The 15,997-nt window shown below is 40.1% G+C and overlaps 1 protein-coding gene across 1 annotated transcript; it reads left to right on the forward strand.

Annotated features, from left to right (window-relative positions):
• Positions 1 to 1,815: 1,815 nt before the first annotated feature.
• Positions 1,816 to 7,108, forward strand: Dmrta1 (DMRT like family A1). Its single transcript, XM_036179780.1, has 2 exons — positions 1,816 to 2,558; positions 6,183 to 7,108. Exons 1-2 carry the CDS (start codon positions 1,925 to 1,927, stop codon positions 7,013 to 7,015), a joined length of 1,467 nt encoding a protein of 488 aa, XP_036035673.1. The 5' UTR covers positions 1,816 to 1,924; the 3' UTR covers positions 7,016 to 7,108.
• The last annotated feature ends 8,889 nt before the right edge of the window (positions 7,109 to 15,997 follow it).

Here is a 15,997-nt window from a genome sequence, read left to right on the forward strand (position 1 = left end):
GGAGAAGGCTTTTATTCACTTCGAGTTAGCCTTGCTGTGCTCTGCAGGCCAAGAGTGTCTGTTTGCTGAGTTTAAAATCATAAATAGCAGCCTATGTGTCTTCTATATCATGTATGTTAATCTACATCACTTAGTTCTTCTTTCAAATTGACCACATTTTACCCCAGTTTTCGTGAATGGAAACTACTATCACTTATTATAAGTGTAAGGTAGCATCAGGATCTAATACAAAGAGAAAAATATTACTAAATTTTAGAGCTACTTTAAATGTGGAGGCTTTTTTGCAGGCACATTATGAAGCATACACAAGTGAGGAAAATGCAAAGATGCTTTTGCCAATCTGAACATTTTTCTTTATGTAACTGATTCTTCAAATGAATAGGAAAGGAGACTCCCTACTATTATTCACATTATTATGTCTTAAGTAGCAATAAAAACCCAGCTTTCATATGTTGGTGATTAGTTCCACAGCTGAGAATCACTAGACCTTAGGCAGATTTGAAAACATTTGGTTATCACAAATGCCAGAGGGCTCAGGTAGTCCTTGGCATTGATTACAGGTCCCCGTCCCCATGTCAGTTTAAGAGTCACTACAGAAGAATGAGAATACTGGGTTGGGGTAACCGTGTGTTTTTATTCCCAAGGTCATTCCAGGGCTTAGGAAGGGTAGTATGTCTTCGAGAGATGTCTGTATGGTAGGAGGTGACAGCAGTAGTGGTGAAGATTTGGAGTGGGCAGGTGGGAGTCATCCAGAGTGTCTGACCTGGAATTATGGAATAATTAAAATAGAATGATTATTTGCCATTTTTAGGGCTAGCGTATGACTGCCTGTTAAAGCAGTTGGATGTTCTTGTGAAGACCTGTCCGAGTGCTGACTCTCCCTTTCATTTACTACACTCAGGGATTTTCTGCTTCAAATGCTCCTTTGGGTTAGACTCAATGTGATCTCCTCTTAACAATTAAACCCTTTAAATGTATAGCTTAAGAATGCATTTTGACAGCATAAAGATTGATCTTCATGGCCCTCCTCAGTATCTCACAAGAGAAATATGAAGTATTTTTGAGAGAGCTTTAACACAATTGCTACCCATAAGTAGTTCCAGAGAAGAACTTCACAGTGACCTTGACAGCAAATGTTTCAAGCGTACTCTCTTATACAGTCCACACTTGCACATGTAAATAAATAGAAAGCACATGAAGCAGCTTGACTCGGGATCAAGCCTTTTGTTTATACACTCTTTGTAAGCCGTCTCGGGAGCCATTTAAAATAACTTTCCAATGAACAGCGGCCACAGTCTTCCAAGCTGTGTTGTCTCTTTGTCACATTGGTCTCTTGACTTCATCTAGAAATAGGAAAGAAGGGAAAAACACAGATCTTCCAATTTAGTAGAAATACGGAGCTTGAGAAAGAACTTCAAATCTTGCTTAAATTAGGGCAGTAAAGGGAAGATAGGGAGATTATTTTATAATCCATTCCTTGAGGAACTGGTGGGGTTAGACCGCGGGGTTGAGAGGTTTCTTTTTCCATAATGGGCCTTTCAGCCTCATCAGGATAGTTTCTAATCTTTCCCATAGGCCACCTCCCATAAAGTCCTCACTCTCCGCCCCAGGCCCTCCCCTGGCCTTCTTCCTTGGCCAGCCAACAGGGTGGGCGGGGTGGCCTCTCCAGCCTGCCCTTCCTGGGCTCAGGAGACTGGTAGAGCTCAGGACAACTAACTATCCCAGCGTCTGGACTCAGAGGCTCAGTGGCTGGCTGCGCGGTCAGGTTCTGGACGAGGCGGTTTTCTGCTCTGGGCCAGGAGAGTAAACTGGTCGGTGTGCAGAGCTGGACAGCAGGACCTAGGCGGGTTCGCAGCCTGCATCCCTACCGGTAGCTCTGGACAGCGTCCTTGCCGGTCGCTACTCTTAGAGGCGCTTTCTCAGAATGGAGCAGTTTCCTTTAGGCCGTAGGGACCGCAGCGGCGGCTGCCGACCCCACTTGGCTCCTGGGCTGCGGGCCGCTCCAACTGCATCGCCCGCGCGCCCGGTGCCGTCGGGGATCCCGGTGTCCGCGGCTTTTCTGCGGCCGCCCGGCCTGTTCCTGCGATCGGCCGCCAGCGCGGGTCGCGGAGGATGCCCCCCCGGCCCGGGGCTGGATAGGGCGCTGGGGGCGGTGGGCTGCGGCTACCCGCGGACCCCGAAGTGCGCCCGCTGTCGCAATCACGGCGTGGTGTCTGCGCTCAAGGGCCACAAGCGCTTCTGCCGCTGGCGGGACTGCGCGTGTGCCAAGTGCACTTTGATCGCAGAGCGCCAGCGCGTCATGGCGGCGCAGGTGGCGCTGCGCAGGCAGCAGGCACAGGAGGAGAGCGAGGCCCGTGGGCTGCACCGGCTCCTGTACTCCGGGCCATCGGGGTCCGAGGCTCCGGCGTCGGGGGGCAGCGGCAGAAACGCGAGTCCCCAAGCTGTACGCAGGCCTGAGGCTATGGCTGTGCTCGGAGCGGGTGCTTCTAGGCACCCCGGGAGCCGAGAGGTACCCGCTTTCGAGGTTTTTCAGCAAGATTATGCGGAGGCAAAGCAGGGTGAGTTCTGTTTGGTTTGCTTTTCGTGCGAGAAAATGACTGTTCTGGAAGGATGCTCAGAAAGGTGGGCAGAAAGTTGTTCGAAAGAAGCGATGAAGTGCAGGGATGTGAATCTGCAACGTGGATGGCTAGGTGGAGCATAGGTACCAAGCTTTCACAAACAGAAGAGCTATTTGTTTCGGGCCGATAGAGAAAGAGAAAGATAACGAAAAAAATGAAATGTGGATGATCGCAGCCGCAGGCTCGCCCCGGGGATGGATTTAGGTGCAGTCTGCTTTGATTTTGTGTGGGCAGAAAGAACTTAAGCAGGTGTTGAGAGAGAACTTTGGCGAGTGTGCTTGCACTCTTTCCAGTTGTAAAAACTACCCTGAGGCTTCTTGTCTTGCACGGATACCGGTTGACTGTGGTTATTGTGATGATAACGTGACATCGTGTTGTCATCAGCTAGAACTTAAGAAACAAACTGAAATTACCCTGCTTCTCTCCCCCGCCTCGTCCCTTTTTAATTCTTTAAGCACAATTCCCAAAGGAGTGGACAGCTTTAGGGATTGAGTTTATAATGGAAATAAGTTTAAGCCTTGCAGAAAGCCAAACCATTGGCCAGAACGTCGGTTTACAGCTGGAGCGATCTCTTCAGGGGAGTTGTAGCACTGCTGTGTAGTTTCTGACAGCAAAGTTATTATGGTCACTATCTCCTATTTGGATCTGTACATAAAAGGACCCCGAATTAACCTTTTCTGTAATCTTAATGTCATTGTGTTTCCATACGTTTTACAACCCTTCACAGGGCCGAAAAGCAGGGAACATTTCCTTTTAATCATTTTGTTAAAGTCCCAAACAGGTTGTATCACACAAAGTTATGAGATATTCGGGCGGTAAGTTATTAATTAGAAACTTTCTTTGGTTGTGAAAATTGCAGATCTTAGCAAAACAGGGTGTAATTTCAAAAGAAGACCATTTCTGAGTTGAAATTTTGCATTCACTTACGTCAGCTTTTGACACATGCTCTAGTTTATTTCAATAGAGACCAATAGACGTTGTGTGTTTCTCATGGACAATCGAGAGACTGGGGAGAAACAACACAGAACTCTTTCCGAAGAAAAGCAAATGCTAGTGTTCCTTCAGCTAGGCTGGTAATGAGATTTTTGCTGGTGGTATGGATTTATGCAAAATTTTGGTACTAAAGCGTTCATTTTACAGGCCTAATGATTTTATTACATTATTCTGCCATGAATGACTCACCTATAAAACGCAAGTCTATATTTCATAGGCCTCTTCATTGACTTTCTAAATTGACTACCTCCTCTTACACAATATGCATGAATTATAGTAAGATATTGTATTTAACTTATTCATTCACAAAACAAAGACCTACAGTGATTCAGAGGTGAATAGCATATCCCTATGTAAAAGAACTTTATGTTCAAAAGAAGGAAGGCTACCAGTGTCTAAAACTACAACAACAAATAAAAACAACAAACAAACAACTCCAGAAGTTGAGAGGACAGAGATGAAGGGAATTATACCAAGTATTTAAAAGAAACCTTACTTTCCAAATAGTCACAGACAACCAGTATTTCCTGCCCCCCCCCCCCACTTTCGCTTTGTGTTTGTTTTGAGACACGGCTTCACATCATATCCTGGATGGCCTGGAACTAAGAAGCCTAGGCTGCCCTCAAGCTCCTGACCATCTTCTTGCCTCAGTCTCCTTGAGTACTGGGATCTCAGATGGCAGCCCGCATGAACAGCTTGCGGCCAGTATTTCTTTACATATATTTGCCCCGGGAGTCCAACCTAAAAGTAATACATTATTTTTAGACAAAACAGCAGAGATGGAATTTTGATACTTCATGTGTTTCAGGAGCTATACTCAATGAATCACATTTATAAGCAAGTGGAACAAAAGGACAATTAGAATTTATTTCCGTGTGGCAAATGTTATTTGACAAGTGTTTACATTATTTATAGTTGAAAATATCAGTGTGCAATGTTACAATAGTCACAACTTTTCTTTCATTAAATATTTGGAGTTTTGAAATATTTCTGAATATTCTGAAAGTGCTGAATTGGCCATGATTTACATTTTAAATAAACTATAGATGCCTATGGACAGTGTTTAGGACTGTTTCTTCAAGATTCAGGGAAACATCAAAGAATATTGAAGATTGCCATTTCTTTATTATGTTACCATTAAGAATGCTATAGCTGGGCGGCGGCGGCGGCGGCGGTGGTGGTGGTGGTGGTGGTGGTGGTGGTGCACGCCTTTAATCCCAGCACTTGAGAGGCAGAGGCAGGCGGATCTTTGTGAGTTCGAGGCCAGCCTGGTCTACAGAGCTAGTTCAGGATAGGCGCAAAGCTACACAGAGAAACCCTGTCTTGAAAAACCAAAAATAAATAAATAAATAAATAAATAAAATGCTATAGAGACAGAAAGTTGGGAAGAAGTACTACTGAAAGTCTTGGATAGTTTTACCATCCAGGGTTAAAGCGTGTGTAAATGACAAGAGGAGATGAAATGTAGACAGCATTATTTGGGGTGTGTGTGTGTTTGTGTATACATTGTTTTAGTTTCCTGGTATTAGCTTGCCAGTATAGAATTGAAATATTCTTACTTTATTCTTATGCTCAATATGTCGAAATTGAAAAATCAGAGTTTTTAATAAAATGTTTTCTTTTTTTTTAGAAAATTGCTCTTAATATTCCAATGTGGGTTGTAATGGGTAATAAAAGTCTAATATATTGTTTTTACAGGGTCCATGCAGATTGCGTTCATGAAGTTTGTAATTTTCTATAAGGAGCATTTGGTTTTAAAAATCTTTTCTTAACAGTTGGTGTTGACTGAAAAAGAAAATGCATCTTTCACCAGAAGTTACAAAGAATGCTATGTTTTATTATTATTACTTCTCCCATAAAATGAAGTACCTAAGTCTCATGCGATTTATGATTGATGCACCAGGAACATTATGGCTTTAGTTTGGAATGCTTTACAGTCATGTCACCCTGAAGGCACCTGGTCTTACTTGAAATGCTTATTTCCCTACATTATTTAGGCTACTTAATTATAACTTGAATTGTGAGTATTAAAATCATTTATTGAAATTTAGCATTAGAACTTAAGTAGAATACTCACGTTTAAGCTAATTTTTTTTTCTTTTAAATGACTTCTTATCCATAGGTATCTGTTTAACTTAGTTCTTTTTATATAGAGTCTTCATGGGGAAAAAAGGAACATCACTTTGGCAAAAGCAAAGCTTGGACATTTTAGAAAATCTCTGATTCCAACATGGTGTCACATTGACACATTTGGGTAACAACAAACTCTGCTCTTTTGATCCCTAAATGTTAAGGGATTTAGGTCCTTTCTGTATAACCTTATATTGTGAAATACATGTAACAACATTCTCTTCTGTTCGGGCACATGTTGCTTTGAGCAATCTTGAAAATGTGACTTTCTTGAAGATGTTTGTGGGTGGATCAAAATTGCTAATAATATATATGTATATATGACTATATACATATTATGAGTGAGTGAATTATTTCATCCATCATTGTCTTTGAGTGGGCACTACTATGTTGCGACAAATTTTTCGTATGGCTGATTATTTTCTGTTTTCTTTCCTACAGAGCCCCAAGAGAATAACTGTGAGTCATGCCAGAACAGACATGAAGAACTAGTCTCCAACACTCACCACCATTCTCTGGAATCATCTCCTAAGGGTAATGGTACCATGGAGAAACGGGGCTTCATGTCATCTATTTCAGAACACTCAGACAAACCCACCATAATCCTGTCTCCTTGCCCCACGGAGCAATCAGGAGGAGAAGACAGTCCCAGGTCCTTCTCTTCCTCTGACCTGGAATCAGGGAATGAAAGTGACTACATTGCCACCAGAGCCAGCCTTCCCACGGTGACCTCAAGACCACGAGACCCTATTGGAATTCTCACCAGGATTTTTCCAGGTTACAGGCGTAGCCGCCTAGAAGGCATTCTACAGTTCTGTAAGGGAGATGTTGTCCAAGCTATTGAACAGATCTTAAACGGGAAAGAACATAAGCCAGACTGCAGGGACCCAGCACACGCAGAGTTGGAAAACGCAGCCTTCCAGAGAGCTTCAGATTTTAGTCTTGCTGGCATTGGCTTTGGGACTTTAAGTAATAAATCAGTTCTCTCTCCCCTTGAAGCCACGTCTGCTGCTTATGGAGGAGATTCAAGTCTTTACAGTTTCAGTCCTAGACTAGCTTTCAGCCCACTGCGCCTGGCATATTCTTCTCCAGGAAGAGCGCTGTCTGGTTTTGTGTCGCCCTACCTAACGCCTGGACTGGTTCCAGCATTGCCTTTTCGGCCAGCTTTGGATTACTCCTTTCCAGGGATGATTAGGGAGCCATCCCACCTTCCCAGCAAGCACTTAGTAACCGGTGGTAGACTTTATTTCAGGCCCAATCAGGAACATCTGTAACATATCAGCTCTAACATTCTGTGGTGTTTCTGGAATCATAACACACATGCGCACGCGCGCGCGCGCGCGTGTACACACACACACACACACACACACACACACACACTCTCACACACACCTATTAATGTTTTTCAGTGAGTATATGAGTGGCTTACCAGCCTTAAATGCTGTTTTTTAAGCAATAGACTTTAGACTTGAAGACTCATCTTTAGCATTTATTAAATCAGAGAAATGTTTGAACATTATATGTGCCTTGAATAAACCTATTTCAGGAAATAATTTTATTTTAAACCAATGAATTTTCTCCATAAATTATCATTTCTATTGTAAAGCCTGCTTTTATTTTATTGTAGATTTGGGTTTATAATTGTAAAAATTTGTAAAAAGCAATTCATATGGTAGAAAATGAACTGGGGGGGGATTAAAAACCGAGTTCAAGTCTATGTGTTTATTTTTCTAAAACAACTCCCTATCCCTCTCTGTCTTCCTCCTCCTCTCCAACCCCACCACAGGTGATCGGAAGTTATTCCAAGTATTTAAAACTATTTTATTTGCAGATAAATGATCAGTAGTAAGTAAACCCAATAAATATGAATATATTCTTTTTGGAACGTCTGACTTTTCACTCTCTAGCTACTATTTGTAAAAAGGAAAACGTTTTCAAACAATTCTCAAAGTCATCATTGTAAATACACAAAGTACTGTCGGGTCATAAGAAACAAGACCCTGCCCTCTTCTGGCCACTATCACAAACTGCAACTCAGTTCTGAGGAAATTAGAAACATTTGGTTTTTTGTTACAGGCTAGCAAGTTTATAAAATAACTATTTTGGATCATGTTGCATTCAATTATCATGTTGTGAAATAGATTTCTATTGAAGATGATTTTAATTTTTGAGTATCTTATGCTTCTTATGCTTGTCCTTTTCATTTGTTTGAGATAATAAGGTTACCCATTCTCAATGGTGAAAATAATTTTAAGAAAACTAAAATATCTGCTCAGACAAATATCTACTAATTTTGTATGAAGTATATTTAATGCAGTAAGGAGAGACAAAAATCTCCAAAGGGCAGTAACTTTTTTTTTTTTTTAAATTTAGAAGTGGTGTGGCGTCTTTAGACATACATTTCGTTCTTTGCCTGCAGCATTTGAAAGCCATCCATCAAGTTGGTCAATTCAACACCTGTACAAAGTTTTCCTTATATGCCATTGTTTTTAAAAGGACAATGGCTGTGTTGTTATTGTGAGGAATAGTGAAAATCCAGATGTGGTAGGAATTAGAGATATCTTAATCTGAGTAGCAAGAAATTACTTTACTTATATTTATGTTTGTGTGTCTTTTCTATGAAGCTAATACATTTTCACAGTGTATTTTACCTACAAATATCATAATGCACTACTGGAGAGTATCTTGTGCTGGTTTAGAATGCAAATTTGTTTAATAATTTGCATTAATTTTAATGGCATAGGGTATGAGCAAAAACCCTATAAAATTTAGAGGGATGCAATGCTCATTTCTTTTCATACAAAACAAAGTCAAGAAACCTTTCAGACTCTGTAGGATGCTTGGCAACTACTTGCTATGCAGTCAACATGCACTGAGATAATGGTTTTGGATATGGGTCTTTCAACCAAATAATTCTACAAAGTGGCCTATTGACACACATTTTGAGTAGAGTTTCGTGAGGTTCTGTGTCTCCTAAATATTATTATGATTAAGATACTTGGTGGTCCTTGAGTTGTTTCTATTGTATGAATCTATCAATTACATTCCTTTTTTTTTTTTTTTTTTTTTTGAGAGACACTGGCTCCTATAGAGGGTGTCAAATGCAGAGTATGATGTTGTAAAGAGAGAGTAAGTGGCAGAGAAAGAACAGTAATTCTAGCATTGCTGGATTCTCCATAAAGTTAATATGAACATACTAATTTAAGAATATAAATATTAAGTTAATTTCCATGATGCTTCATATAGTCTATGCCCTTCATAAGATTTTTAGGAACTAAATAACTTTATAAAATACGTAATTCTTCCAATTTATAGCTAGACAGCGAGGAAACTAAAGCTCAGCTCTGGTACTCAGGAGCAATGGCGCTAGTATGAGTCACTAGGAGGTTGTTTGATTTATTTATTTATTTATTTTTTAACTTCAGAAAGTAGGGTGTGAGGAAGGATTCAAGTCTGTTTTGTTCCTTCACAGATGTGTGTGGTGTCTGAAACAATATGTGGCAAATAGTACTTTTTCATTTACTTAAATAAAAGTCTAAGATTAGGAATTGAGTCGTATCATTTATTAAGCACGTGCTTTGTGTCATGAACTGAGCTAGGTGCAAGGGAGAGATATGTTTAAGAGGCTAGAACCAGCCTCAAGTTTCTCATAGTCTGTTTCCCCACATGTACCAACAACAATCAATCAATCAGCTAGGGCTGGCACCACGTGAACATGTTGGTATGTCAGTGAGTTCTTTAGAATCAAGACATTTATGCCTATACTTGAGGCCTTGGCACCAAACCCACTAGTCAGGAGTTAGGGAGATGATGGCTGAACACTGGAGGTCCAAACTGAACTGTCTCTACTCCATGCATTGTAGAAGACAGAGGCATTGACAGTTCTACAGAGAGAATTCATGAGAACAAAAGGAGTGATCACAGTTAGTGATCACCTAATGTGGAATAAGGTTTCCATTGAAGTTACTGCATAGAAAACTCCAGAAGCCTGCTTGATGGGGTTTTTCATGACTGCCTCAGATGAAATAATTTAGCAGCTATTCAGAAACATAGGAACAATTTGTTAAATAAATGAATGAACAAGTTCCAATTCTAAGACCACAATAATGAAAGTGTGCAGGTATTATTTATCAATAAAACACTGTTCATGACAAATATTTCTGTGTGAAAAGCCTCCTAGCAGAATGTGCAAAAGGAGGAGGCAGAGCACAGTGTGGCTAACAAAGGATCCAGTGTGGAGTTAGTGTGAGACACATATGTTCCAGAAAGAAGAGGCCTCAGGAGATGGACGAGCACTGGAGACAAACATGGATGGATTGTTGATGGAGTAGATGGCCAGATGTCTTCCTAGAAGGATTGCTTGCTTTACTGTTAAGACGGGTTTTGAGATGGGCAAGTTACTTACACTCTGAACATCTGTTTCTTCTCAGTAAAACAAGGATAATAATACCTAACTTGCAAGATTCATGGAGCTGAGGAGCTGGAATAAACTGCAGAGTACAGTAATGCCTATATCCTGGTATTAAGTAAACAACTCTCACTGTTACTGCTTTGTATTAAGATATTATCTTTGCCCCCCGGTGGCAGTCGCTCAACACAGAGCGCTGTAATTGCGCTTAATCCACTTAGTGGATATAGAACCGAAGAACGGTTATTACCGGTGAATATCCAGGCTTAATTCCAGGCTTCCTGTTTGGTTTTCATGCCATAGTGAGCCACACTTTCATAACATACAATTGTGTGTGTACTTAGGAATCTTTTAAGGGCTTGAAGGAAGTGACCATCACAACCACAGCTCTGTCTTCATACGACCCTTAATTGGTTAAGATTTGGTTAGGAAGACAGAGCCCTTGCAGGAAATAAGGGAGTTATAGAACATTCTCCCAACACAAAGGAGAATCTTGGGAATAAACATCTTGTTGGGGGAGGCTGGAAAATCTGAGAATGACTAACTGATCTGGCTAAAGCACTATGTGGATAGACGAGTGGGAACTTTCAGAAAATTTATGAAGTCTAGAATGTGTCACTGTGACAGGGCTTTCAAGTGGGGGCAGTAGAAAGGTCTGTGTGGAGCCAGAGAGACAGCCCCTGGGTCTCACATAGATGGAGGGTCAGTGAAGTCAGCACAAGGAAGGCAACAGGAAGTCAGGGAAAATGAGGGCAACCTAGAAACATGTGTGGGTGCCCACACTTGATGACTCTTGTTTTGCCTATCCCTGACCAACCCCACCAATAAGTCTATAGAACGTTGGGTCAGCTTTCACTCTGAATGATATGGAAAAGGGAATTCTGGGGAATGTAGATCATTATTTTAGGCAAACTGAACTTAGCAGAGTCCAGTTTAGTATAGTCCTTGCCAACACAGCTTTCATAATCACTCATACCTGCCATGTTTCCTTCCAAGCAATGGCTACCAATGACATATCTTCCACCCAAAGCTGAGATAACTACCCTCTTGACAAATCATCTTGTTGAAGGAAACTGACAAATGTGAGAATCTTCTCTCCTGAAGAGGATACTTTTATAGGATATTTAAGTGCGGATTTGGAACCTTTGGATGCTAATTTCTCTTTCATCTAGTCAAATCCACACTTGAATATCCTATAAAATTAACCCTGAGATAGAGTTAGCCAATACTATTTCTTTTTGTCTTTGTTAGGGGAGGAATTATAGAAGAGGAAATTGCTTATAAGGATGATCCCTGATTACAATGGTTTTTATGTCATTCCAGCTTCACGACAGTGCCAGCATAGTAGGCATCCAGCGGCAATTGTGGTGTTTTGAATTTTAATCTTTTCCCATGCTATTGATACGTTAATCTCTTTAGATGCTGGGTGATGGCAGCTAGCTGTAGATCCTAAGACTTCCTCAAATGCCTGATGCCAAACAAGCAATACCCTACAATGCCCATTTCTGCTAAACAATTAGGTTTAGTATTTTAGATGTCAGATATATATTGGATTTATGATATTTTCAACATATAGTGGGTTTATTGTGATATATTTTCATTGTAAGTTAAAGAACATCAGTACATACACACATGCATTGGCACACATACACACAAACATACTACACACAAACATATACACATACACACAGTTTCTTTGGAGTAAGAAAGTAATAAGCACTACTGTCTGCTACCGATTGGACTATAACTGCTCATGGGTAATAGATTACACCTATAACTTCTTTCATTTTTTTCTTTGTTTCCCACTGGTACCGTAGTTAACAGTGGTTGCTTACTATAGTGAGTGACCCAAATCCTCATTTCTGAAGAGTCTGTATCATTAACAGTGCTACTTAGATAAGCTTTTTGCAACTTTACATTAACTTACATAAAAAAATATTGGAAGAGTGAGCAGCTCTCTAGAGGAGCTTGTTCCTGTGGTTTCACTGTTGTTTGAAATGGTCTATGGTGCTATATTAGAAAATATGGTACACATACACAATGGAGTACTACTCAGCAGGGAAAAAATTATATCATGAGGTTTGCAGGCAAATGGATGGATCTAGAAAAAATTATCCTGAGTGAGGTAACCTAGACTCAGAAAGACAAACATGGTATGTACTCACTCATAGTAGGACACTAGATATAAAACAAAGATGACTAGACTGCTGCACAACTCCAGGGAAGCTACCTAAAAAACAGGACCCTAAGAAAGACACAGGGATCGCCCAATGACAGAGAAATGGATGATATCTACATGAACAACCTGGACGACAGTGGGAGTAATGAAGGGCAAGTTTTGAGGGAAAGAAAGCTTAGGGGAGCAGGAGATCCCAGCTGGATCAAGAACAGAAAGGGAGAACAAGGAATAACAGACCATGATATATGATGACCACTTGAGAACAGGAATGGGCAGAATGCTGGAGAGGTTCTCTGAAATCCACAATGATACGTCGTCTGCAGACTGCTGGCAATGGTCGAGAAAAAGCCTGATCTGATCTAGTTGGGTGATCAGATATCCAAACACTCTAACTGTCGTGCTGGAACTCTCATCCAATAACTGATGGAAGTGGTTGCAAAGATCCTCGGCCAGGTCCCAGGTGGAGTTCCAGGAGTTTAATTGTCAAGAAAGAGGAGGGACTGTAAGAGTGTGAATTGTTGAGACCAAGATTGGAAAAGCACAGGGACAAATAGCCAAACTAATGGAAACACATGAATTATGAACCAAAAACTGTGGAGCCCCCAGCTGGATCAGGCCCTCTGGATAAGTGAGCCAATTGAATAGCTTGAACTGTTTGGGAGGCACCCAGGCAGAGTGACCCAGACTTGTCCTTAGTGCATGAGCTGGCTGTTTGGAACCTTGGGCTTACTCAGGGACACTTTGCTCAGCCTGGAAGGAGGTGACTGGACCTGCCTGTACTGAATCTACCAGGTTGAGCTGAATCCCCAGGGGAGTCTTGGCCCTGGAGGAGATGGGAATGGAGGGGAGGGGCTAGGGGGAAGGTAAGGGTGGGGGTGGGAGAGGGGAGGACAGGGGAACCCATGGCTGATATGTAAAATTAAAACACAAATATAATAAAATTAAAACAACAACAACAAAAAACAAAACCAAAACAAAAAGGCCTATGGTAGTCTACAGTTCCATGAAGAAATATATTTTCTTATACATTTTTTCTTTTAGGTAGTAAGACCTAAAAACGAATGGAAGCCAAAAGTTGCAAAGAAAAGAAACAAAAATCATTAGGAACAGATTAAAAAATATTCTCATGGTTCTCAGATTCTTGGATCTTGAGTTGAGGAAAACCATCTCTGTGTATTTACATGGATTTAGAACCTATCATACACACAGAAGGATATTATTCTAGCCCTAAAGATGTTCTCACCAGCTGGAACCATAATAGAGCTTTCCAAAGGCCATTTGACAATTTTACTAGACCAGCTGTTTCTGCATGAGGGGAACAGGATGGCTCAGTGAGTTCCATGGGCATAAGCCCAATATTTGATATAATATGAGCTTCTTTGTCATATGTAATGTTGTATATAATACTATGATGGTGTTTTTGTCAGGAATATCAAAGGAAGGGCACATGAAAGGGCAAAACCATACTAGTAAGTTTTTTTTATTGTTGTTTTTTGTTTTTTGTTTTTGTTTTTTTTTTGTTTTTTTCCAGTAAGGACAAAGAGTTGTTTCTTCAATAATGAAAATGGTCCAATGCAATCAACCTGCCACCAGGTGGCTGGCTGATTTCCTTGGGAAATGATGCCGTGTCTGGAGTTTTGTGTTGATGTCTTCTCTTAGCCAGATTGGCTTTGGTGAATGGAAATTTATGCTGCTTATAGAATATAAGCTCTATCTCTGCTTCCATGAACTTTCTCTTCTTGACCCAAATAATATTTTATGTTGCACATGGTTATTAAAATAGTGCTTTTCAGAGGCTGATTTTTGCTGAAGCTTTATGTGGGACAGCACATACATATATTTGTATTCATTTGAAGAAGTCTTTCCACATATTTTTTCCCCTAGATCTATTCATATTCTTGTCTAAGGTCCTTATTAGCCAACCAAGCTGTTGTCCATTGCTCATGACTCATTCCAGATATATGTCACTATCAATCTCTCCTTCAGTATTACCACTGGAGAGATAAATCTTACCACAATGCTTTAAGGCCATTCCTCTAGTGCAGCTGAAAGCTTCAGACTGCTACCATCTTTGAACAAAGATCAAATAATCATTCCTTATTCTGCTGCCACTGACAATTCCACACAAAAGAGAGGAAACAATGGGTAGGAGTAGGGACCAGGGGAGATTGATTAAGTTTTTATGCAACTTATGGACAATGCAAAGAATTAATATGATAATATGAGGATGAACATCTTTCTCAAAGAGATAGATAGACAGACAGACAGACAGACAGATAGATAGATAGGTAGATAGATAGATAGAGGAATAATAGCTGTCATATAGTAAGCTGACCAAAGAAATAGAAAGGAGTTAAGCATAGTGTATTTCTAAGCCCTTTTCCTCTCCCACAACCAGGGAGAGATCTTATTCAATGGAGAGTACAAAATCAATGTCAATTCTGTATCAAAAAGTAATAACACAGTCCAGGAGTAATAGGTATCATGCCACTAAGTTTGTTAATATAATTACTCACATTAAGTGCTATTTTTAGGTATAAGAATATTTGATAAATTTTAATGGTAATTTACAATAAACCTTTTATAGAATCAGGGATTGAAACTGGATAAGCTCAGCTATAAGGGACAGAAGTTTAATTTCATTTTTGCTAGATTACAAAATTTAAAATTATCAAATGGTTACCATGTATCTTGTCCAGTTTTAAATAGGAGACATTGAAGCACAGAAGGAATAAAGAACCTCCAGCATATCTGGGAACTGAGCTTGAGACCTGGACTGTGTCTTTTTCAAGTGTATGCTCCTGTACACTCTGGATCTGCCTCACATTAGGGATGAATATTAGGACATAGATCTCAAGTTTGAATGTCTATCATGGTTTCAGCCATGACATCTTTGTTTTGGTAGTAAGAAAGAAGACAAGTGGAAAGCTGTGGTGCTAATCATGTACAGGTAAAGGCTTAACCTATCTCCAAGGGATAAATAGCTCTTAGGTAACATGTGCTCATCTCCATGGTTCAAATTATTGAACCATCATGGATTTTAAATTGCCAAACTTATGCCACTAAATGGATTTGGACAGAAAGTATATTGTATGCTCTCTTGACAAGCAAGGGCTGACACTAGTATTTGCCTGAATGGTATCAATATCAGGGAAAGCAAACTATTCCAAAAATATCCTGCAGAAATTTGTTCATGTTTCAGTGGCCAAGGTACTATCACATAATTTACTAAAACTGTAGGACAGATATATGCTTTTACACCTTAGGCATATACACCTTAGGCAATATTGCCAAGAAATGACTGTTGATTAGATAAACCATTGCTTCTACTATAAATGAAAACTCCCTTATTTGGTACAACAAATATCTTACTTGATTCTCTCTCTAAATAGAAATGATAATATAAGAAAGAAGATAATTGTTACTTGCTATTTCAATTGAAATGTGTACTAGAGTGCTAGCCAGTGTAGTGAAATATAAACAGGAGAAAGACAGTAATACTTGCTGTAAAAAGTAAAACACGTTAAGTTTTGCACATGTTAAGGTTCAAAAAAATTTTGAGAAAAGTGCAAGTATTATAAATAATGAAGAGAAATTTTAAAAAGTTGGTGAAAAATCAATCACACACACACACACACACACACACACACACACACACACACACACACG

Source organism: Onychomys torridus, chromosome 2 (genome assembly GCF_903995425.1).
Source record: "Onychomys torridus chromosome 2, mOncTor1.1, whole genome shotgun sequence".
In the NCBI taxonomy this organism is placed as follows: Eukaryota; Metazoa; Chordata; class Mammalia; order Rodentia; family Cricetidae; genus Onychomys; species Onychomys torridus.

Bases quoted from the DNA above. Each gene is read 5' to 3' on its own strand.
- Dmrta1 (XM_036179780.1), top strand. From the start codon at position 1,925: ATGGAGCAGTTTCCTTTAGGCCGTAGGGACCGCAGCGGCGGCTGCCGA. The intron at 2,559-6,182 runs GTGAGTTCTGTT...TCTTTCCTACAG, and splicing joins TTATGCGGAGGCAAAGCAGG to AGCCCCAAGAGAATAACTGT.